The sequence below is a fragment of the Lonchura striata genome, chromosome 36 (assembly GCF_046129695.1).
Source record: "Lonchura striata isolate bLonStr1 chromosome 36, bLonStr1.mat, whole genome shotgun sequence".
NCBI classification, from domain to species: Eukaryota; Metazoa; Chordata; class Aves; order Passeriformes; family Estrildidae; genus Lonchura; species Lonchura striata.
The window spans coordinates 368,864-391,430 of NC_134638.1; the positions used below are offsets into that span (position 1 = coordinate 368,864).

General features: G+C 58.9%; 2 protein-coding genes and 4 non-coding genes across 6 annotated transcripts; all 6 read left to right on the forward strand.

The window, feature by feature from the left end:
- The first annotated feature begins 12 nt into the window (after nucleotides 1-12).
- NXF1 (nuclear RNA export factor 1) lies at nucleotides 13-13,497 on the forward strand. Its single transcript, XM_021545748.2, has 21 exons — nucleotides 13-84; nucleotides 1,067-1,250; nucleotides 1,808-1,931; nucleotides 2,949-3,032; nucleotides 3,578-3,682; nucleotides 4,127-4,207; nucleotides 4,710-4,779; nucleotides 4,880-4,968; nucleotides 5,486-5,593; nucleotides 6,145-6,254; nucleotides 6,884-6,920; nucleotides 7,206-7,274; nucleotides 7,529-7,584; nucleotides 8,172-8,279; nucleotides 9,028-9,086; nucleotides 9,931-10,046; nucleotides 10,112-10,154; nucleotides 11,134-11,206; nucleotides 11,888-12,070; nucleotides 12,554-12,614; nucleotides 13,357-13,497. The coding sequence occupies exons 1-21, from the start codon at nucleotides 51-53 to the stop codon at nucleotides 13,393-13,395; spliced, it is 1,833 nt and encodes a 610-aa protein (XP_021401423.1). The 5' UTR covers nucleotides 13-50; the 3' UTR covers nucleotides 13,396-13,497.
- A 228-nt stretch (nucleotides 13,498-13,725) lies between these two features.
- TMEM223 (transmembrane protein 223) lies at nucleotides 13,726-15,117 on the forward strand. The gene is made up of 2 exons (XM_021545752.3): nucleotides 13,726-14,069; nucleotides 14,490-15,117. Exons 1-2 carry the CDS (start codon nucleotides 13,769-13,771, stop codon nucleotides 14,780-14,782), a joined length of 594 nt encoding a protein of 197 aa, XP_021401427.2. The 5' UTR covers nucleotides 13,726-13,768; the 3' UTR covers nucleotides 14,783-15,117.
- A 738-nt stretch (nucleotides 15,118-15,855) lies between these two features.
- LOC144247969 (U2 spliceosomal RNA) lies at nucleotides 15,856-16,046 on the forward strand. Its single transcript, XR_013341404.1, has one exon. It is a non-coding gene; the product is annotated as a U2 spliceosomal RNA (small nuclear RNA).
- Nucleotides 16,047-18,337: 2,291 nt separating this feature from the next.
- On the forward strand, nucleotides 18,338-18,528 carry LOC144247970 (U2 spliceosomal RNA). The gene has a single exon (XR_013341405.1). It is a non-coding gene; the product is annotated as a U2 spliceosomal RNA (small nuclear RNA).
- A 1,718-nt stretch (nucleotides 18,529-20,246) lies between these two features.
- LOC144247971 (U2 spliceosomal RNA) lies at nucleotides 20,247-20,437 on the forward strand. The gene has a single exon (XR_013341406.1). It is a non-coding gene; the product is annotated as a U2 spliceosomal RNA (small nuclear RNA).
- A 1,719-nt stretch (nucleotides 20,438-22,156) lies between these two features.
- On the forward strand, nucleotides 22,157-22,347 carry LOC144247966 (U2 spliceosomal RNA). Its single transcript, XR_013341401.1, has one exon. It is a non-coding gene; the product is annotated as a U2 spliceosomal RNA (small nuclear RNA).
- The last annotated feature ends 220 nt before the right edge of the window (nucleotides 22,348-22,567 follow it).

Consider the following 22,567-nt stretch of genomic DNA (forward strand, 5'->3'; position numbering starts at 1 on the left):
GCGGAAGTGACGTCAGCGGGACGCGCGGCGGGGAGGCCGCGGCGGCGGCGATGGCGGAGGAGGGGAAGGGGGGCGGGTACAGCGGTGAGCGGCCCGGGGGCGCCGGGGACAGCGGGGCAGCGCCGGGGGACGGCGCGGGGCACGCGGGGAGGGCTCCCGGGACAGCCCCGGGCCGCGGCGGGAACGGGGAGGGAGCCCGGTAGGGCAGGCCCGGGGGATGGCGGTAGGCCCGGGATGGGCGGAGGGGGCACCGGGTACCGGGAGGGGGGACCGGGAACCGGGTACAATAGCGGGAGGGGGGAACGGGAACGGGGAACGGCACAGGGAGGGGACAGACCCCGGGGAGCGGCGCGGGGCTCTCGGTCCCGGGGTCGGTGACGGTGCCGGGGGAACCGGGAGAGGGGAGGGAGCACCGGGCCGGGAGCGGCGTCCCCGGCCGGCGGCGGTGCCCGGTGTGCGGCTCCGGGGCCGGACCGGGCCGCTCCCGGTGCTCCCGGCGGGGAGGGAGCCGCGCCGGGACAGAGCCGGGACGGGGAGCGGGTCCTGGAACGGGGCAGGGCCCGGGGCCGCTCCCGGTGTACCGGGGGGCTGGAGCCGGAGAGGGCGAGCCGGGGAAAAGCGGCGCCGTTCCCGGTGCCATTCCCATCCCCGTTCCCGTCCCTCATCCCATTCCCACCGCCGGTCCCGGTGCCGTGCCCGGTTCCCGTTCTCATCCCTGTTCTCATCCCCATCCCCGGTCCCGTTCCCGCTCCTGGTGCCATTCCTCTCTCCGGTGCCGCTCCCCATCCCCGTTCCCGGTGTCGTGACTGTTGCTCGTTCCCATCCCCGTTCCTATTCCCGTTCACACCCCCGTTCCCGTCCCCGGTCTCTCTCCCGGTGCCGTTCCCGCTTCCATCCCGCTGTTCCCGTTCCCATTCCCGTCCCTGTTCCCGGTGCCATCTCCGTTCCCGGTACCGTTCCCGGTGTCATCCCCGTTCCCGTCTCGCCGTTCCCTCCCCATCCCCGTTCCATCTCCGTTCCCGTTCCCGTTCCCGGTGCCATCCCCGTTCCCGTCCCGTCCCCCCAGAGCACGATGACCGCGTGGGCGGCCGGGCGTTCCCGGGCCGGCGGCGGAAGGGCCGGGGGCCGTTCCGGGGGAAGATGTACAGCGAGGGGAGCCCCCGGGGCCGCCCCCGGGGCCGCGCCCGCCCCGACGACGACGACGGCGACGTCGCCATGGCCGAGCCGCACGACGGGCCCCGCGGGCGGTAGTGAGTGCCGGGCACCGGGAGGGGCACCGGGCACCGGGCGGGCACCGGGAGGGCACCGGGGTCACCGGGGGCTCCCGGCAGCGGTTCTTGGCTGATCCCGGTGGTTTCGCGGGTGATTCCCGGTGATTCCAGGCACTCCCGGGGTTATTCCCAGAGTTATTCCTGGGTTTATTCCCAGGGTTATTCCTGGGTTTATTCCCGGGGTTATTCCTGGGTTTATTCCCTGTTATTCCCGGGGTTATTCCGGGTTATTCCCGGTTTACCCCTCTGACCGACCCCATTCCCGGGATTTTTCCCGCGTTTTTTCCCAGTTATTCCCAGGGTTTTTCCTGGGGTTATTCCCAGTTATTCCCGGGGTTATTCCTGTTTTTTCCCGGGGTTTTTCCCAGTTTATCCTGGTGTCTCCCTCTGACCGGTCCCATTCCTGGGGTTATTCCCGGGGTTTTTCCCGGTTTATCCCCGGTTTATCCTGGTGTCCCCCTCTGACCGGGCCCATTCCCGGGGCTTTTCCCGGTTTTCCCGGTGTCCCCCTGACCGTTGCCGTGTCCCGCCGGCAGCGTGCCGTACGCGCCGCGCTCCGGCCGCCTGGCCAACATCAACATCACGGTGAAGCGCGAGCCCGGCGAGCGCGGCGGCGGCACCGGCCGCGACGGCGGCAGGAGGAGCTGGTTCAAAATCACCGTACGGGAACGGGGAACGGGGAATGGGAACGGGGAGTGGGAACGGGGAATGGGAATGGGAAATGGGAACGGGAACACAGGGACGGGAAACGGGAACGGGAACATGGGGACGGGGAATGGGAACGGGAAATGGGAAAAAGGGAACGGAAAAATGGAAATGGGAATGGGAAAATGGGAATGGGAAATGGGAACGGGGACAGGACGGGAAAATGGGAATGGGGAATGGGAAAATGGGAAATGGAAATGGAAATGGGAACGGGAAATGGAAATGTGAACGGGAGCGGGAAAATAGAAATGGGAAAATGGGAATGGGAAAGGGGATGGGGATGGGGGAATAGGAATGGGGACAGGAGTGGGAAAATGGGAAAGAGAAAATGGGAATGGGAACGCGGGGACGGGAATGGGAAAATGGGAACTGGAATGGGGACGGGATTGGGGGTGGGAATGGGAGAATGGCAATGGGAAAATGGGAACGGGAAAGGGGATGGGGATGGGAATGGGAAAATGGGAACTGGAACGGGGACTGGGATGGGAATGGGGACGGGGGTGGGAATGGGAAAATGGGGACAGGAATGGGAAAACAGGAACGGGGACGGGAAAATGGGAACAGGGACGGGAAAATGGGAATGGAATGGGAGTGGGATTGGGAATGGGGATTGAGAATGGATTGGGAATGGGATTGGGGTGGGAGTAGGGTGTGATCGGGATGGGATTGGGAATGGGGTGGGAACTAGAATGAGAAGAGATTGGGAATGGAACGAGGATTGGATTGGGAATGGCATGGGGTGGGAGTAGGGTGGGATTGGGGTGGGATCAGGATGGGATGGAGGTGGGTTAGAGGTGGAATTGGGAATGGGATTGGGATGGGGTGGAAATAAAGTGGGGTGGGATAGGGTTTGGGATTGGGGAGTTTGAGCTCGGCTCTCATTCCCTCTTTGTCTCCCTCCCCTTTTCCTGCATTCCCATTCCCCATTCCCATTCCCATTCCCCTTTTCCCGTTCCCGTCCCGCCGGCCCAGATCCCGTACGGGAAGAAGTACGACAAGTCCTGGCTGCTCAGCTCCATCCAGAACCTCTGCAGCGTCCCCTTCACCCCCGTCGAGGTCAGCGCCGTTTTTGGGGCGCTTTCGGGAATTTCGGGGTGTTTTGGGATCCTGGCCCTGTTCCAGCCCCAGATCCCAAGAGGATTTTGGGGGATTTGGGACCCCGTCCCAGTCCCAAATCTTGAGGGGATTTTGGGGTGATTTTGGGAGATTTAGGATTCCAGGCCTGTTCCAGCCCCGATCCTGAGGGGATTTTGGGGGATTTGGAGTCTTGGCTCCATTCCAGCCCTGAATCCCGAGGGGATTTTGGGGGATTTTAGGGGGATTTTGGGTCATTTGGGGTTTTGGCTTCATTCCAGCCCCAGATCCTGAGGGGATTTTGGGGGATTTGGGACCCTGTCCCAGCCCCAAATCTTGAGGGGATTTTGAGGGAATTTTGGAGTGATTTTGGGAGATTTTTGGGTTGGATTTTGGGGGATTTGGGACCCCGTCCCAGCCCCAAACCACCGGGGGATTTTGAGGGAATTTTGGGGTGATTTTGGAGGATTTTTGGGGGGATTTTGGGGGATTTGGGAGCTCAAACCCCACCCCGGGTGCCGTGGCAGTTCCACTACGACCACAACCGGGCCCAGTTCTACGTGGAGGACGCGACCACGGCCAGCGCCCTCAAACAGGTGTCCCGGAAAATCACCGACAGGGACAACTACAAGGTGGGGTTTGGGTTTGGGGTTTGGGGTCTCTGGGGTTTGGGGTCTGGGGTCTGTGGGGTTTGGGGTCTGTGGGGTTTGGGATTTGGGATCTGTGGAGATTGGGATTTGAGGGGTTGGTATTTGTGGGGTTTGGGGTTTGTGGGGTGGGATCAGGGAAATGGGAATGAGGTGGGATTTATGGGATGGAATAGGGTCAGGAAGATGGGAACGGGATGGGATTCATGGGATGGGATTTATGGAGTTTATGGGATGGGAGGGGATGAGAGAGATGGGATGGGGTTTGTGGGATTTGTGGGATTGGATCAGGAAAATGGGAACAGGGCGGGATTGGGATGGACTGGAACAGGCTGGGAATGTTCTGGGATGGGGCTGGGAATGTTCCAGAACATTCTGGGATGTTCTGGAACGTTCTGGAAGTTCCTGACCCTGGCCCCCCTCCCTCAGGTCGTCATCGTCATCAACTCCTCGGCGCCGCCGCAGTCGCTGCAGAACGAGCTCAAACCCGAGGAGATCGAGCAGCTCAAGGTGGGCACGGGGGGACTGGGGGGTTGCAGTGGTTTTGGGGTGATTTTGGGGTTCAGAGGAGGTTTTGGTGTGATTTTGGGGTGGTTTGGGATGGTTTTGGGGCTCGGAGGAGGTTTTGGAGTAGTTTTGGTGTGGTTTGGGCTGGTTTTGGGGTACTTTTGGGATGGTTTTGGAGTGATTTTGGGGCTCAGAGGAGGTTTTAGGGTGATTTTAGGATGGTTTGGGGTGATTTTGGGGCTCAGAGGAGGTTTTGGAGTGGTTTTGGTGTGGTTTGGGCTGGTTTTGGGATGGTATTGGGGCTCAGGGATGGTTTTGGGGTACCTTTGGGGTGGTTTTGAGGTCAAGGAGTCTCAGAGTTAGTTTTGGGGTACTTTTGGGTTACTTTCAGGGTAGTTTAGTGGTAGTTTTGGGCTCAGGGATGGTTTTGGGTCTCAGGGGTGGTTTTGGGATGATTTTGGGGTACTTTTGGGGTGGTTTTGGGTCTCACCCTGCCCTGCCCCAGCTGTGCATGAGCAAGCGCTACGACGGCTCCCAGCAGGCGCTGGACCTCAAGAGCCTCCGCGTGGACCCGGGTGAGCTCGGGGGGCTCTGGGGGGCTCGGGGGGTTTGGGGGGGCTGCAGGGACCAGCCCTGACCCCGTGTCCCCCCCGTGTGTGTCCCCCCTGTCCCCAGACCTGGTGGCCCAGAGCATCGACGTGGTGCTGAGCCAGCGCAGCTCCATGGGGGTGGTGCTGCGCATCATCGAGGAGAACATCCCCGAGGTGGGACCCCAGACCCATTTTGGGACCCCCCCCGGGATCCCCCTGGGATCCCAGCCCCCCTTTGGGACCCCCTTGGGACCCCAAACCCCCTTTGGGACCCCCCCCCGGGACCCCCCTGGGATCCCAGCCCCCCTTTGGGACCCCCTTCTGCTGCCCCCAAACTCTGCCTGGGCCCCACAACCCCCCCGGACTCCTCAAATCTTTCTGGCACTTTCCACCTCCAATTTCCCCCTGTTTTCCCCTATTTTTCCCCCAATAATTCCCATTTCCCCCATTTCTCCCCCAGTAATCCCCATTTTTCAGTCAATAATCCCATTTTTCCCAATAATCCCCATTTCTCCCCCATTTTCTCCCCCAATTTCCCCCAATAACCCAATTTCTCCCCCAATAACCCCATTTTTTCCCCAATAACCCCATTTCCCCCCCATTTCTCCCCCAATAACCCCATTTTTTCCCCAATAATCCCATTTTTTCCCCAATAATCCCCATTTTCCCCGTTTCCCCCATGTTTCCCCAGCTGCAGTCGCTGAACCTGGGCAGTAACCGCCTGTTCCGCCTGGACGACCTCTCCGAGCTGCCCCTCAAGGCCCCGCGCCTCAAAGCGCTCGACCTGTCCCGCAACGAGGTGGGTGGGCACCCCAAAAACTGCCCTGGCACCCCAAAAACTGCCCTGGCACCCCAGAAACCGCCCTGGGACCCCAAAAACTGCCCTGGGACCCCAGAAACTGCCCTGGCACCCCAGAAACTGCCCTGGCACCCCAGAAACTGCCCTGGGACCCCAAAAACTCCAATTCTGCCCCCAGATCTGTTCCCAGGACCCCAAAAACCCCAAATCTGCCCCCAAACCTCACCCTGGCACCCCAAAATCCCCCAGGATCCTCCTGGTACCCCAAAAACCCTCTGAGAGACCCACCTGGGACCCCAAAGCCCCCCCCCAGGACCCCAAATCTGTCTCCAGGACCCCAAATCCCCCTCTAGGAGCCCCCAGCCCTCTCCACGAGCCCCCCCAGGTGTGCCCCAGGTGCGCCAGGTGTCCCCTAGGTGTGCCCAGGTGTGTCAGGTGCACCCCCAGGTGTCCCCAAGGTGTCCCCAAGGTGCACCAAGAGCCCCCAGCTGTGCCCCAGGTGTGCCCAGGTGTGCCCAGGTGCCCCAGCTGTGCCAGCTGTGTCCTTGCAGCTGAAGTCGGAGCGGGAGCTGGACAAGGTGAAGGGGCTGAAGCTGCAGGAGCTGTGGCTGGACGGGAACCCCCTGTGCGACGGCTTCCGTGACCAGGCCAGCTACATCAGGTGAACCCCGAAATCCCCCTGGGGCACCCCAAAAACCCACAGGGACCCCCAAAACCCGGGAACACCCAAAAACCCACAGGGACTCCCCAAAAACCCCCTGGGGAACCCCCTGTGCGACGGCTTCCGCGACCAGGCCAGCTACATCAGGTGAACCCCGAAATCCCCCCTGGGGCACCCCAGATTCACAGGGGCACCCCAGAAATTCTCGGGGACACCCCCTGGGACACTCCCAGGGACAGCTACATCAGGTATGGGGAGCTGGGGTACCCCAAAATCCACAGGGAGTACCCCAAAAATCCACAGGGACCCCCCCCAGGACACCCCAAAAATCCACAGGGACACCCCCCAGGGATAGCCAGGCCAGCTACATCAGGTACTGAGGGGCACCCCAAAATCTGGGGGGCACCCCAAAATCCACAGGGCCCCCCCAGATCTCCCAAGCCCCATGGGGGGGGAAGCAGTAGGGATAGAACTTTTTGGGCGGGGGGGTGGTGGGGAATGACACTAGACACTCCCCCTGAATAGAGGTGGGGCAGTTTTGGGGGATCCCCAATAAATTCTCTGGGGTTGGGGGGGGTTTTGGGGGGCTGCTGACCGCCCTCCCCCTCACTGTGTTCCCCCCCCGACAGCTCCATCAGAGAGAGGTTCCCAAAACTGCTGCGCCTGGTGAGCTTGGGGGGATTTTGGGAGGGATTTTGGAGTGCTCTGAGGGAATTTGGGGGGCCTCTGAGGGGATTTTGGGGGGGCTTTGGGAGATTTTTGGGGCATTTCAGGGGATTTGGGGTGTCCTGGGGGGGCTCTGAGGGGGTTTGGGGGGGTCTCTGTGGGGATCCCCTTTTCAGGGTTCTCTGGGCCCGGGGGTTGGGGGGGGTGGGTTCGGGAACATTCCCAAATATTTTTGGGGGTCCCCATGGATTTCCCCCCCCCAAATTTCCCCCTGTGCTCCCCCAGGACGGGCACGAGCTCCCCCCCCCCATCGCCTTCGACGTCGAGGCGCCGACGACGCTGCCGCCCTGCAAGGTGGGACCCCCCGTTTTTGGGGGATTTCCCTCAGTTTTGGGGCATTTCCCCCATTTTGGAGGGGATTGCCCCTCTTTTTTGGGGGGATTTCCCAATTTTTGGGGGAGATTTCCCCCTTTTCTGGGGGGGATTTCCCCATTTCTTGGAGGATATCCCCTCTTTTTTGAGGGGGATTTCCCTCTTTTTCTGGGGGGATTTCCCCTTTTTTGGGGTACCCTCAGGGGGGTCTCACTGTATCCCCCCCCCATTTTTAGAGCAGCTACTTCGGCTCTGACGACCTCAAGGCTTTGGTGCTGCGGTTCCTCCAGCAGTGAGTGCCCCCCAAAAAAACCCCAAAAAAACCCCAAAATCCCCTCAAAAACTTCCTTCAAAAATCCCCAAAACTCACCTCAATCCCCCCCAAAAAACCCCACAAAGCCACCCAAAAAAAAACTCCAAAAAACCCTCCCGAACTCCTTTTCCTCCCCAAAAATCCCATCTTTTCTCCCAAAATCCCATTTCCCTCACCTCAAACCCATTTTTTACCCCCTAAATTTCCATTTTCCCCACAAATCCCATCTTTTTACCCCAAATCCCCATTTTCCTCCCCACAAATGCCCATTTTTCCTCCCTAAATTCCCGTTTTTCCCCCAAATTCCCATTTTTCCCCGTTTTTCCCCAAAATTCCCATTTTTCCCCTCGTTTTTCCCCCATTTTCCCCAAAATTCTCTTTTTCTTCCCCAAATTCCCATTTCTCCCCCCAAAATTCCCATGTTTTCCCCCGTTTTCCCCCAAAATTCCCATTTTTCTCCCATTTTTTCCCCCCATTTTTCCCTCGTATTCCCCCAGTTTTCCCGTTTTTCTCCAAAATTCCCGTTTTTTCCCCAGTTTTCCCCCAAAATTCCCGTTTTTCCCCAGGTATTACTCGGTGTACGACTCCAGCGACCGGCAGGGGCTGCTGGACGCGTACCACGACGGCGCCTGCTGCTCGCTCAGCATCCCCTACGGCCCCCACACCCCCCCCAGGTGCCCAAAACCACCCCAAAAACACCCCAAAACCACCTAAAATACCCAGAACACCCCAAAACACCCCAAACCCACCAAAAATGCTCCCAGAACCAGCCCAGAACATCCCAAAACACCCTGAACGTGTCCCCAGAACACCCCAGAAACACCCCAAAATACCCCCAAAACACCCCAAAAATACTCAAAACACCCCAAAACACCCAGAACACCCAAAACCACCCCAGAAACTTCCCAAAAAACAGCCCAGAACACCCCAAAAATACCCCCAAAACACTAAAAATACCCAAAACCACCAAAAATACCCCCTGAACCAACCCAGAACATCCCAAAACGCCCCAAAAATGCCCCAAAACCAGCCCAGAAACACCAAACCACCCCAAAAACCACCAAAACACCCAAAACCACCCCAAAAACGCCCTAAACCCCCAAAACTACCAAAAATCCGCAAAACCCCCCAGAAACGCCTCTAAAAAAACCCAAAAACCCCACAGAGAAAAGGGGGTCAGAACGGCCCCACAGCCCTGGTAAAATCCCATCAAAATCCCATTAATTCCCTATTAAAAATCACATTAATTCCCCATTAAAATCCCATTAAAATCACGCTAAAATCATGCTAAAATCCCATTAAAACCCTGTTGAAATCTCATTGAAATCCCATTGAAATCCCATTAAAATACCATTGAAATCCCATGAAAACCCCACGAAAATCCCATGAAAACCCCCGTGAAATTTGGATTTCTGGCCCCAGGAACAGCCTGAACGAGTATTTCAAGGACAGCCGGAACGTGAAGAAGCTGAAGGACCCCAGTAAGACCTGAGGGGGTTTTGGGGCAAATTTGGGCTTTCTTGGGGTTTATTTTTAATTTTTAGGGGTTTTTTGGGGGAGTTTTGAGGGGTTTTTGGCGGGGGTTTTAGGGGAATTTTTGGGTCATTTTGACATTTTTTAGGGCAGATTCTGAGGGTTTTTTGGTGGATTTCTGGGGCAGTTTTAGAGATGTTTCAGGGCTATTTTTGCCCCATTTTGAGGATTTTTGGGGCAGATCTTGAGCAGGTTTTTGTGGATTTCTGTGGCTCTCTGGAGCGGTTTCAGGGCTATTTTTGGGTCATTTTGCTGATTTTTGAGACAGACTCGTAGAGATTTTTCTGGGGATTTTTGTAGATTTCTGGGGCAGTCTCAGGGATACTTTTGTGTTGTTTTGAGTCTTTTTGGGGCTGATTTTGAGGGGGTGTTCTGGGGATTTTTGCGGATTTTTGGGGCGGTTTCAGGGGTACTTTCGGGACATTTTGCTGTTTTTTGAGGCAGATTTTGAGGGATATTTCTGTGCATTTCTGGAGCGGTTTCAGGGCTACCTTTGGGTCATTTTGACATTTTTGAGACAAACTGAGCGATTTTTCTGGGGATTTTTTTAACTTTCTGGGGTGGTGTTAGGAATATTTTAGGGATATTTTTGGGTCATTTTGCTGTTTTTTGAGGCGGATTTTGAGAGCTATTTCTGTGGATTTCTGGGGCGGTTTCAGGGCTACCTTTAGGTCATTTTGACATTTTTCGGGACAAACGTTGAGCGATTCTTCTGCGGATTTTTGGACCATTCCGAGTCACTTTTCAGCGCTATCCCACCCCCTTTGACCCCCTTTTCCCCCTCTCTCCCAGCCATGCGCTTCAAGCTGCTGAAGCACACGCGGCTGAACGTGGTGGCGTTCCTGAACGAGCTGCCCAAGACGCAGCACGACGTCAACTCCTTCGTGGTGGACATCTGCGCGCAGACGGTGAGGGGGGGCTGCAGGGACCCCCGGGGGCGCCCCGCAGCCCCCTGACCCCCCCTGTGTTCCAGAACACGCTGCTCTGCTTCACCGTGCACGGCCTCTTCAAGGAAGGCGAGTTCTGCTCTTATTCTCCTTTCCTCCCTGCTCTTATTGCTTTGCTTTCCTGGTTTTCTGCCTTTTTTTCTCCTTTTTTCCTCTTTTTTCCTTCATTTTTCCTCCTTTTTCCTTCCTTTTTCCTCTATTTCCCACCTTTTCCTCCTTTTTCCCTCCTTTTTTCTCTTTTTTCCTCCTTTTTTTCCTCTTTTTTCCTGTTTTTTTCCTCCTATTTCCCTTTTTCCTCCTTTTTCCCTTTTTTTCTCATTTTTCCCTCATGTTCCCCTTTTTTTCCTCCTTTTTCCTTCCTTTTCCCCCTTTTCCTCTTTTTTGCCCCTTTTTCCTCCTTTTTTCCTCCTTTTTCCCTTTTTTTCTCATTTTTCCCTCATGTTCCCCTTTTTTCCTCCTTTTTCCTTCCTTTTCCCCCTTTTCCTCTTTTTTGCCCCTTTTTCCTCCTTTTTTCTTCCTTTTTCCCCCCTTTTTCCTCCATTTTTTCCCTTTTTTCCTCCTTTTCCCTCTTTTTTCCTCCTTTTTCTTTTTTTTCCCTTTTTTCCTCATTTTTCCCTCATTCTTCCCTTTTTGCCTCCTTTTCCCCTCCTTTTTCCCTTTTTTCTCCCCGTTTTCCTCATTTTTTCTTCCTTTTTTCCTTTTTCTCTCTTTTTCTTCTTTTTTCCTCCTTTTTTTCTCCCCTTTCCCATATTTTTTCTTCTTTTTTACTTTTTCCCTTTTTTCCTCCTTTGTTCCTTCTTTTTTCTCCCTTTTTCACATCTTTTCCCCTTTTTTCCCCTTTTTTTCCCTTTTCCCCTCCTTTTCCCCCATTTTCCCTACATTTCCCTCATCGCCCCATTTTTCCCTCAATTTTCCCCCTTTTTTGTCCCTGTTCCCCCCCCTTTTTCCCATTTTTCCCCCTTTTTCCCTATTTTCCCCCCCTTTTTTCTCTTTTTCCCCTTTTTCCCCCATTTTTTCCCCATTTCCTGACCCTGCCGTGTGCCCGCAGTGGACGGGAAGTCGCGGGACTCGGTGCGGGCGTTCACGCGGATGTTCATCGCCGTGCCGGCCGGCAACAGCGGGTGAGGATGGCCCCGAAACCGGGCCTGGCCCCGAAACCAAGCCTGGGCCTGAAACTGGGCCTGATCCTAAAACTGGGCCAGGGCCTGAAACCAGGCCTGGGCCTGAAACCGGGCCTGGCCCCGAAACCGGGCCTGGGCCTGAAACCAGGCCTGGCCCCGAAACCAGGCTTAGGCCTGAAACCGGGCCTGGGCCTGAAACCGGGCCTGGCCCCGAAACTGGGCCTGATCCTAAAACCGGGCCTGGCCCCGAAACCGGGCCTGGGCCTGAAACTGGGCCTGATCCTAAAACTGGGCCTGGGCCTGAAACCGGGCCTGGCCCCGAAACCAGGCCTGGGCCTGAAAACGAGCCTTACCCCAAAACTGGGCCAGGGCCTGAAACTGGGCCTGGGCCTAAAACTGGACCTGGCCCCAAACCCCATTTTCTCCCATTTCTCCGCCGCAAACCCCATTTTCTTCCCTCAAATTCCAATTTCCGCCCCCCAAACCCCCATTTTCTCTCCCCCAACCCCCCTTTCTACCCCCCAAACCCCATTTTCTCTCCCCAAACCCCATTTTTCCACCCCAAATCCCATTTTTCCACCCCAAATCCCATTTCCCCCCGTTTCCCCCCCAAACCCCATTTCCCCCCATTTTTTCCCCCCAAACCCCATTTCCCCCCATTTCCCCCCACCCCCGTGCCAGGCTGTGCATCGTGAACGACGAGCTGTTCGTGCGCGGCGCCAGCCCCGAGGAGCTGCGCAAAGCCTTCGCCCTGCCCGCGCCCACGCCCTCCTCCAGCCCCGTGCCCACCCTGACGGCCGAGCAGCAGGAGATGCTGGCGGCCTTCGCCATGCAGTCGGGCATGAACCTCGAGTGGTCCCAGAAGTGAGTCCAGAATACCCCAAATTCACCCGAAAAAATGGAGAAAAACACTCCAGGACTGCCAAAAAATCCCCTGGAACGTGGGGTAAAAATGGGGCAAAAAATTGTTACAAAATGGCTTAAAAATCTCTTTAAATACGGATCAAAAATTGCTCCAAAATTGGCTCAAAAATCCCTTCAAAAATGGCTCAAAAATACCTTCAAAAATGGCTCAAAAATCCATTCAAAATGGCCCCAAAAATTTCTTCCAAAATGACTCCAAAGTGGCTCCAAAATGGCTCAAGAAATGTCTCAAAAATCCCTTCAAAAATGGCTCCAAAAATATTTTTTAAATTCCCTAAAAATCCCTCCAAAACATCTCTGAAATCTTCCAAAAAAATCACCTTGAAAATCCCCCTAAAAATTGCTCAAAAAAAAAAAAAAACCAAATCCCCTGAAACTCCTCAAAAGAACCCAAAAATCTCAAAAATCGCTGTGGTCCCTCAGGTGCCTCCAGGACAACGACTGGGACTACGGCCAGGCCGGGCAGGTCTTCACCCAGCTCAAGGTCAGTTTGCCCCATTTGCCCTTTTTTCCCTCATTTTTTCTCATTTTTCCCCATTTTCCCGCATTTCCCCCCCATTTTTTTCCCGCTTTTCCCTGTTTTTTTCTCTTTTTCTCAATTTTTTTCTGTTTTTTTTCCTTTTTTTCCACCATTTTTTCCCATGTCCTCCCCCCCCTCATTTTTTTCCTGTTTTCCACATTTTCCTCCCATTTTTCCCAATATTCCCCCCATTTTTCCCATTTTTCCAGTTTTTCACCCATTTCTCCCAATTTTTCCTGGTTTTCCCCTTTTTTCCCGTTTTCCCCATTTCTCACCTGTTTTTTTCCCAGCTTGCCCCTGTTGTTTTTCAGTTTCTCACCTGGTTTTCCCCATTTTTTTCTTTTTTTCCCATTTCTCACCAATTTTTCCCCCTTTTCCTGTTTCTTCCTGTTTTATCCCTTTTATCCCTGTTTTTTCCTGTTTTTCACCCATTTTTCCCATTTCTCACCCATTTTCCCCTGTTTTTCCAATTTTTCCCATTTGTCACCCGTTCCTCACCCTTTTCCCCTTTCTCACCCATTTCACCCTGTTTTTTTCCCTTTTCTCACCCATTTTTTCCCATTTCTCACTTGTTTCTCACCGTTTTTCCCATTTCTCACACGTTTTCCCCTGTTTTTCCTTTTCTCACCCATTTTTCCCCGTTTTTTTCCCTTTTCTCACCCATTTTTTCCCATTTCTCCCCCATTTTTCCCGTTCTCTGCCCCAGCTGGAAGGGAAGATTCCGGAGGTCGCGTTTCTCAAGTGAACCTTGGAGATCCCCGCCCCCTCCCTGGGCCCCCGTCCCGTGTTCGAGTCCTTTCGATCCCCCCGAGTTTTGTAAATAAACCGATCAATTATTGATTATCGATTAGTGATTAATTAATGACCATTGATTAATCAGCGATAATTGCGCGCGGCGCCTTTAAGGGGGGGCGCTGAGGGCAGGGCGGGAACGTGCCAGCAACAAAGATGGCGGCGAGGGCAGCGCGCGGACAGAATCTCATTGGTTTGGGCTGGATTCGCTCCACAGCCGATTGGCTCAGCCGCTAGGTGAAACCCGATAGGCTGCGGCTCCTCTTTCGCCGCAGCCGATTGGCTGGCGCGCGGCGTGACCCGGAAGTGCCGGCGGCGCCGTCGTCATGGCGGCGCGGGCGGCGCTGGAAGTGGCGGCGGCGGCGGCGGCGCGGGACGTGGTTCTGTACGAGCACGACCGCAGCCGCTTCTTCCGCCTCGTGGGGCTCTTCTGCGCGGGGCAGGGCCTCTTCTGGGCCTACCTGGCGCACTTCGCCTTCACGGCGCTGCGCCCCGCTCCCGATCCCGATCCCGATCCCGATCCCGGTCCCGGTCCCGATCCCGGTCCTGGTCCCGGTCACGACGACCCGCTGCGACCCCGCGACAACAAGTGGCGCTTTGCGTTCACGGCGTCTTGCCTCACCGTCGGTACCGCGGGAACGGGGTTGGGACGAGCTCGGGGCGACGGGAGCGGAACCGGGAGGGGACCGGGAAGGAACCGGGAGGGAACCGGGGAGGAGCCGGGAGGGAACCGGGAGGGGAACCGGGAGGGAACCGGGGAGGAAGCAGGAGGGAACCGGGGGGGAGCCGGGATGGAACCGGGGGGGAGCCGGGAGGGAACCGGGAGGGGAACCGGGAGGGAGCCGAGATCACCGCGGGCTCGGAGGAGCGGGAGCGGAGCCACACCGGGCTCGGGGACCGGGACACCCCTGGGTCACTCCCGGCTCGCACCGGGGGCAGGGGAAGGGCTCGGGGGGCGGCACCGGGAGCGAACCGGGGCCGGGCCGGGCTCGGGGCGATGCCGAAGCTCCGGGGCCGTCCCCAGCGCGTTCCCCCCGGTGTCCCCAGGCTCGCTGACGGTGGCGGCGGGCTGGCTGCTGCCGCTGCGCTCGGTGCAGCGGGTGACGCTGCTTCGCGGCGGCGCCGCCGTGGCGCTGAGCACGCCGGGGCCGCTCGGGCTGGGCCGCCGCTCGCTGACGGTGCCGCTCCGGGACGTGTCCGGCCGCGCCCACCGCAGCCAGGCCGCCGCCGCCGTCCCGGTCAAGCTCCGCGGCCGCCCGTTCTTCTTCCTGCTCGACACCGGCGGCATCCGCGAGCCCCGGCTCTTCGACGTCACCGTGGGAGCCTTCCGCGGCTTCTAGCGGCACCGGGAATACCGGGGACACCGGAGTGACACCGGGAATACCGGAGACACCGAGAATACCGGGGATCCCGTGGGGATAACGGGGACACAGCCCTGACATGGCCACGACACCGGGACACCGGGGGGACACCACGGGGACATCAAGGACATCGTGGGGACAAGGCCCCAGCACGGGGACACGGACACGACACGGCGGCGGCGGCACCTCCTGTCCCCCGGTGCCCCCCGCTGCCCCCGGTGCCCCCGGCCTGGGCCCCGCCCGCTCCCCCGTCACCCCCAGAATAAAACCTGGACCCCCCCGACTCTCGGGGGGATTTTGGGGTCACACCGCGATCGTCCCTCTGCGTCACCCCCAACCCACGGGGACACCCTGGGGGTGGCACCCCCGAGACGCGGGACCCCCGCGTGGTCTGGGGGGGATTTGGGGTCTGCTCTGCCTGGGGGGAATTTGGGGTCCCCCATTCTCTGGGGAAGGGATTTGGGGTCCCACCTGCATTGGGAGGGAGGATCTGTGATCCCCCCTGCTCTGGTGGTGGTGGGGGATTCGGGTCCCCCTTTTTCTGGGGGTTTTTGGGGTCCCGCTCCCCCCACCGAGCGCCTTGAGGGGAACGCGGGACCCCAATGGCGGCAGCGGCGGCGGCGGGGAGAATGCAAATGAGCGGGCGAAATTAACATATTAGAGACGAAAGGCGGGGTTATGCTAATTACCCGTTTGGGAAAGAAGGCGGGTCTAATGCAAATAAACCGGCGCGGTCGGCCAATCACGATGCGATGCGCAAAAAACCGCGATGGGCGGTGCTATGAAGCCACTATGCGATGCTATTTGCATAAAGGGGCGTAACTATGCACATTAACCGAGCCCCCACGCGCGCCGTGCATGCTGGGAGGATTTTTTGGGACATTTTCGGGATTTTTGGGGTCCGTGTGTGAGAAGCGCGGGAGGAAAGCGCGGGACGGGGCGGGGAAGGCGGCCGGGAGCGGGGCCGGGCGGGGCGGCGGCGGCGCGGGGGTGTCCGTGAGGTGCGGGCGGGGCCGGTGCGGGGCCGGCGCGGGGCCGGAGCGGGGTCCGGTATCGCTTCTCGGCCTTTTGGCTAAGATCAAGTGTAGTATCTGTTCTTATCAGTTTAATATCTGATACGTCCTCGATGAGAGGACTTCATATTAAACGGATTTTTGGGCTCGGGAGTTGGACCCGGAGCTTGCTCCCTCCGCTCCGCGCATCGTGCCGGTATTGCAGTGCCTCCGGGAACGGTGCACCCCTCGGGGACCTGTGACGGTGAACAGCAGATGAGGAGATGCTTCGGGCGCGGCTCTGCGGCGGCGGCAGCCGCAGCGTCCCGGGATCGCGGCGCCTCCGGGAGCGGCGCGCCCGCCGGGAGCGTCACACGGTGGAAACTCACGATCGTGATTCCATCGCGATTGTCCCTTGGTGTCACCCCCAGCCGACGGGGACATCCCGGGGAACCGAGGGGGCGGCACCCCACAGACCCCGGGACCCCCGCGTGTTTTGGGCAGGAGTGGAATTTGGGGGTGTCATGGTTTGACACTGGCACAATGCCAGTGCCCCCATGAAAATGTGATCCCTACCTTGAATGCTGTGAAGTGGAATCTAGAATAGAGCAAAGCAGGCCCAAGCTTGATAACAGGAAAAAAACTTTATTAAACTACCACTACAAAAGAAAAGAGAAAACTAAAGAAGGGAAAAAAAAACACACAAAGATCTAAATGAAAACCTTGCAAAACATTCCTCCCCCCACCACCCAACTCCAACAAACCACAGTGAGACACAATCTGGACCCCAATCAGGTTTCCACCCTCCAAGCAATCGATACTCAGTCCATCAAGGGAACAGAGTCTCTCCTGTGCCACAGACCCCCCAAGAAACACAGCTTCACATCCTGTGTTTCCATGTCACACATGGCACCGCCCGGAGAAAAAGTTTGCCATGGTGACCCTTCTCCTTTCCATGCACAGTGCTCTCACCACCAATGCATGGATGGTCACTGCCTTTAGGATTTTTCCTTTCAAGGATGCCCTGCCAAGAGGGGAGAAAACAACAGTTCAGTTTTTCATTTTTTTGGGACCAGAGTCCCCCCCATTTTCCCCTGGGGCCGAGGGCTCAAGAACAGAGATCTTCTTCTCTTCTCTTTTCCTTTCCAGGGCAAGGGGGCGCCACCACAAACCCCCCAACCTTTTCTCTGTTCACTCCACTTTTGTCTTTTTCTCAGCTGAAGCAGGTCTCTTGACTCACTGGCATCCTCCCAAAACACAGTCCCTCTTGAAGGAGAAGATTTGGTTCAGGTTGTGGCTAACATGGAAAAGTCCAGCCAAAAGCCACTCCTTGTCCCCCTCCCATCCAGAATTCCTCCTTCCAACATCCCATCCCAGGGTCCAAGGTGTCCCTCTTCCTCTCTTTCAAACCGAGGAGGGGAAAGGAAAATTCACACAGCTTTCATTTCTCAAGGAAGGGTTAAAAGTCCGAACTCCCAGGATGGCTCGATGCCCGGACATCCAGCAACTCCCACACGACTGGGCACCTTGCAGCAGCTCCCCCCGCTCCTCCTTCCTTGCGGCTTTCTCTCTCCCTCTCGGGAGAGGAACTCTTTCTCAGGCCATGGGCTTCCCCTCCCCCACCCAGGTCGTGGCTGGGGGGGGAAGGTCTGCACTGCACGCTGACCGGAACCAAAGAGAGCGAGTTCCCCTGGGAATTCTGCTTTCAACCCCTCTGTGTTCTCAGAGGCGTGTCTACTTTCAATTGGTCAATATCTAAATTGACCTCTTCTTTCCGGGAAAAATTATCTTTCCGTGTCAAACCACGACAGGGGGATCCCCCCCAGCCCCGTCGGGACCCCGCGGGTGTCACCCCCTGTCACCCTCCCGGTGAGCCCGGGGACACCCCGGTGCCCCGGGGGGATTCGGGGTCCCCCCGGATCTGGAAGGGGTCCCCGACCACCCCACACGCACCCGGGACCGGTTTTGGGGCGCTCGGAGCCGTTTCGGGGTTCGGGGTTCGGGATTTGGGTCAGGAGGGGCCGATTTGGGGCTTTTGGGGTCCCGCTGCCGCCCAGCCCCGAGCGCCTTGAGGGGAACGCGGGACCCCAATGGCGGCAGCGGCGGGGGCGGGGGGAATGCAAATGAGCGGGCGGAATTACCCTATTAGAGACGGGAGGCGGGGTTATGCTAATCACCAGCCGGCTGGAAACGAGGCGGGGCGAATGCAAATAATGCGGCGCGGGCGGCCAATCACAAAGCGAGGCGGGAAAAAAGCGATGTGCGCGGCTATGAAGCAAAACCGAGTGTCTATTTGAATAAAGGGGCGTGGCTATGCACATTCATCGAGCACCCACGCGCGCAGTTCATTCTGGGAGGCTTTTTTGGGGGGATTTTCGGGATTTTAGGGGTCGGTGTGTGAGAAGTGCGGGAGGGAAGCGCGGGACGGGGCGGGGAAGGCGGCCGGGAGCGGGCCCGGGCGGGGCGGCGGCGGCGCGGGGGTGTCCGTGAGGTGCGGGCGGGGCCGGTGCGCGGCCGGCGCGGGGCCGGGGCAGGGTCCGGTATCGCTTCTCGGCCTTTTGGCTAAGATCAAGTGTAGTATCTGTTCTTATCAGTTTAATATCTGATACGTCCTCGATGAGAGGACTTCATATTAAACGGATTTTTGGGCTCGGGAGTTGGACCCGGAGCTTGCTCCCTCCGCTCCGCGCATCGTGCCGGTATTGCAGTGCCTCCGGGAACGGTGCACCCCTCGGGGACCTGTGACGGTGAACAGCAGATGAGGAGATGCTTCGGGCGCGGCTCTGCGGCGGCGGCAGCCGCAGCGTCCCGGGATCGCGGCGCCTCCGGGAGCGGCGCGCCCGCCGGGAGCGACACACGGTGCAAACTCACGATCGTGATTCCATCGCGATTGTCCCTTGGTGTCACCCCCAGCCGACGGGGACATCCCGGGGAACCGAGGGGCGGCACCCCACAGACCCCGGGACCCCCGCGTGTTTTGGGCAGGGGTGGAATTTGGGGGATCCCCCCCAGCCCCGTCGGGACCCCGCGGGTGTCACCCCCTGTCACCCTCCCGGTGAGCCCGGGGACACCCCGGTGCCCCGGGGGGGATTCGGGTTCCCCCCGGATCTTGGAGGGGTCCCCGACCCCCCCACACGCACCCGGGACAGGTTTTGGGGCGCTCGGAGCCGTTTCGGGGTTCGGGGTTCGGGATTTGGGTCAGGAGGGGCCGATTTGGGGCTTCTGGGGTCCCGCTGCCGCCCAGCCCCGAGCGCCTTGAGGGGAACGCGGGACCGCAATGGCGGCAGCGGCGGGGGCGGGGGGAATGCAAATGAGCGGGCGAAATTACCCTATTAGAGACGAGAGGCGGGGTTATGCTAATCACCAGCCGGCTGGAAACGAGGCGGGGCGAATGCAAATAAAGAGGCGCAATCGGCCAATCACCATGCGAGGCGGGAAAAATAGGGTGGGCGGGGCTATAAAAGAACACTGGAAATTTATTTGCATAAAGGGGCGGGGCTATGCACATTAACTGAACTCCCTCACAGCCGCGCAATGCATATTGGGAGCATTTTTTGGGAGATTTTTGGGATTTTAGGGGTCGCAGAGTGCTGGACCCGGGAGGGAAGCGCGGGATGGGACTGGGAAGGCGGCCGGGAGCGGCGCATCCCGGGGGAACCGAGTGGGTGGCACCCCGAAAACCCCGGGACCCCCGTGTTTCGGGGCAGGGGTGGAATTTGGGGGATCCCCCCCGGCCCCGTCGGGACCCCGCGGGTGTCACCCCCTGTCACCCTCCCGGTGAGCCCGGGGACACCCCGGTGCCCCGGGGGGGATTCGGGGTTTCCTCGGATTTTGGAGGGGTCCCCGACCCCCCCCACGCACTCGGGACAGGTTTTGGGGCGCTCGGAGCCGTTTCGGGGTTCGGGGTTCGGGATTTGGGTCAGGAGGGGCCGATTTGGGGCTTTTGGGGTCCCGCTGCCGCCCAGCCCCGAGCGCCTTGAGGGGAACGCGGGACCCCAATGGCGGCAGCGGCGGGGGCGGGGGGAATGCAAATGAGCGGGCGAAATTACCCTATTAGAGACGGGAGGCGGGGTTATGCTAATCATCGGCCGGCTGGGAAGGAGGCGGGGCGAATGCAAATAAAGCGGCGCGGGCGGCCAATCACGATGCGAGTCTGGGAAAAACCGATGGGCGGGGCTATGGAGACATATAGCGATGCTATTTGCATAACGAGGCGTGGCTATGCGCAATAAGTGAGCCACCAGGAGCGGGCAGTGCATGCTGGGAACATTTTTTGGGGAGATTTTCGGGATTTTTAGGGTCGGTACGCGCCGAACCCGGGAGGGGAGCGCGGGACAGGGCGGGGAAGGCGGCCGGGAGCGGGGCCGGGCGGGGCGGCGGCGGCGCGGGGGTGTCCGTGAGGTGCGGGCGGGGCCGGTGCGGGGCCGGGCGGGGCCGGAGCGGGGTCCGGTATCGCTTCTCGGCCTTTTGGCTAAGATCAAGTGTAGTATCTGTTCTTATCAGTTTAATATCTGATACGTCCTCGATGAGAGGACTTCATATTAAACGGATTTTTGGGCTCGGGAGTTGGACCCGGAGCTTGCTCCCTCCGCTCCGCGCATCGTGCCGGTATTGCAGTGCCTCCGGGAACGGTGCACCCCTCGGGGACCTGTGACGGTGAACAGCAGATGAGGAGATGCTTCGGGCGCGGCTCTGCGGCGGCGGCAGCCGCAGCGTCCCGGGATCGCGGCGCCTCCGGGAGCGGCGCGCCCGCCGGGAGCGACACACGGTGGAAACTCACGATCGTGATTCCATCGCGATTGTCCCTTGGTGTCACCCCCAGCCGACGGGGACATCCCGGGGAACCGAGGGGGCGGCACCCCACAGACCCCGGGACCCCCGCGTGTTTTGGGCAGGAGTGGAATTTGGGGGATCCCCCCCAGCCCCGTCGGGACCCCGCGGGTGTCACCCCCTGTCACCCTCCCGGTGAGCCGGGGGACACCCCGGTGCCCCGGGGGGGATTCGGGCTCCCCCCGGATCTTGGAGGGGTCCCCGACCCCCCCACACGCACCCGGGACAGGTTTTGGGGCGCTCGGAGCCGTTTCGGGGTTCGGGGTTCGGGATTTGGGTCAGGAGGGGCCGATTTGGGGCTTTTGGGGTCCCGCTGCCGCCCAGCCCCGAGCGCCTTGAGGGGAACGCGGGACCCCAATGGCGGCAGCGGCGGGGGCGGGGCGAATGCAAATGAGCGGGCGGAATTACCCTATTAGAGACGGGAGGCGGGGTTATGCTAATCATCCGCCGGCTGGAAACGAGGCGGGGCGAATGCAAATAAAGAGGCGCAATCGGCCAATCACCATGCGAGGCGGGAAAAATAGGGTGGGCGGGGCTATAAAAGAACACTGGAAATTTATTTGCATAAAGGGGCGGGGCTATGCACATTAACTGAACTCCCTCACAGCCGCGCAATGCATATTGGGAGCATTTTTTGGGAGATTTTTGGGATTTTAGGGGTCGCAGAGTGCTGGACCCGGGAGGGAAGCGCGGGATGGGACTGGGAAGGCGGCCGGGAGCGGCGCATCCCGGGGGAACCGAGTGGGTGGCACCCCGAAAACCCCGGGACCCCCGTGTTTCGGGGCAGGGGTGGAATTTGGGGGATCCCCCCCGGCCCCGTCGGGACCCCGCGGGTGTCACCCCCTGTCACCCTCCCGGTGAGCCGGAGGACACCCCGGTGCCCCGGGGGGGATTCGGGGTTTCCTCGGATTTTGGAGGGGTCCCCGACCCCCCCCACGCACTCGGGACAGGTTTTGGGGCGCTCGGAGCCGTTTCGGGGTTCGGGGTTCGGGATTTGGGTCAGGAGGGGCCGATTTGGGGCTTCTGGGGTCCCGCTGCCGCCCAGCCCCGAGCGCCTTGAGGGGAACGCGGGACCGCAATGGCGGCAGCGGCGGGGGCGGGGAGAATGCAAATGAGCGGGCGAAATTACCCTATTAGAGACGAGAGGCGGGGTTATGCTAATCACCAGCCGGCTGGGAGCGAGGCGGGGCGAATGCAAATAAAGCGGCGCGGGCGGCCAATCACTATGCGAGTCGGGGAAAAAGCGATGGGCGGGGCTATGGAGACATACAGCGATGCTATTTGCATAACGAGGCGTGGCTATGCGCAATAAGTGAGCCACCAGGAGCGGGCAGTGCATGCTGGGAACATTTTTTGGGGAGATTTTCGGGATTTTTAGGGTCGGTACGCGCAGAACCCGGGAGGGAAGCGTGGAACGGGGCGGGGAAGGCGGCCGGGAGCGGGGCCGGGCGGGGCGGCGGCGGCGCGGGGGTGTCCGTGAGGTGCGGGCGGGGCCGGTGCGGGGCCGGGCGGGGCCGGAGCGGGGTCCGGTATCGCTTCTCGGCCTTTTGGCTAAGATCAAGTGTAGTATCTGTTCTTATCAGTTTAATATCTGATACGTCCTCGATGAGAGGACTTCATATTAAACGGATTTTTGGGCTCGGGAGTTGGACCCGGAGCTTGCTCCCTCCGCTCCGCGCATCGTGCCGGTATTGCAGTGCCTCCGGGAACGGTGCACCCCTCGGGGACCTGTGACGGTGAACAGCAGATGAGATGATCACAACCGCGGGTCTGTGGCGTTGCCTTTAGCACGTTCACAAGCAGATCCAGAACTTCTGAAACCGTGCTGAAACAGCGCACCCATTAATTAATCACTCCAATTCCATCAAACCCAGATGGAATCCTCCTAATTACTGCGGTGCTACTTAACCAAATTATTCAGCCCCAGGGGACGAGGCTAAAC

What these genes read in the sequence shown, in the direction of transcription:
- NXF1 (XM_021545748.2), top strand. Translation starts at nt 51, where the DNA reads ATGGCGGAGGAGGGGAAGGGGGGCGGGTACAGCG. An exon ending in GACGGGCCCCGCGGGCGGTA is followed by an intron (nt 1,251 to 1,807) that starts GTGAGTGCCGGG and finishes TCCCGCCGGCAG; the next exon opens with CGTGCCGTACGCGCCGCGCT. An exon ending in GAAGAAGCTGAAGGACCCCA is followed by an intron (nt 9,087 to 9,930) that starts GTAAGACCTGAG and finishes CCTCTCTCCCAG; the next exon opens with CCATGCGCTTCAAGCTGCTG.
- TMEM223 (XM_021545752.3), top strand. Translation starts at nt 13,769, where the DNA reads ATGGCGGCGCGGGCGGCGCTGGAAGTGGCGGCGGCGGCGGCGGCGCGG. An exon ending in GGCGTCTTGCCTCACCGTCG is followed by an intron (nt 14,070 to 14,489) that starts GTACCGCGGGAA and finishes CGGTGTCCCCAG; the next exon opens with GCTCGCTGACGGTGGCGGCG.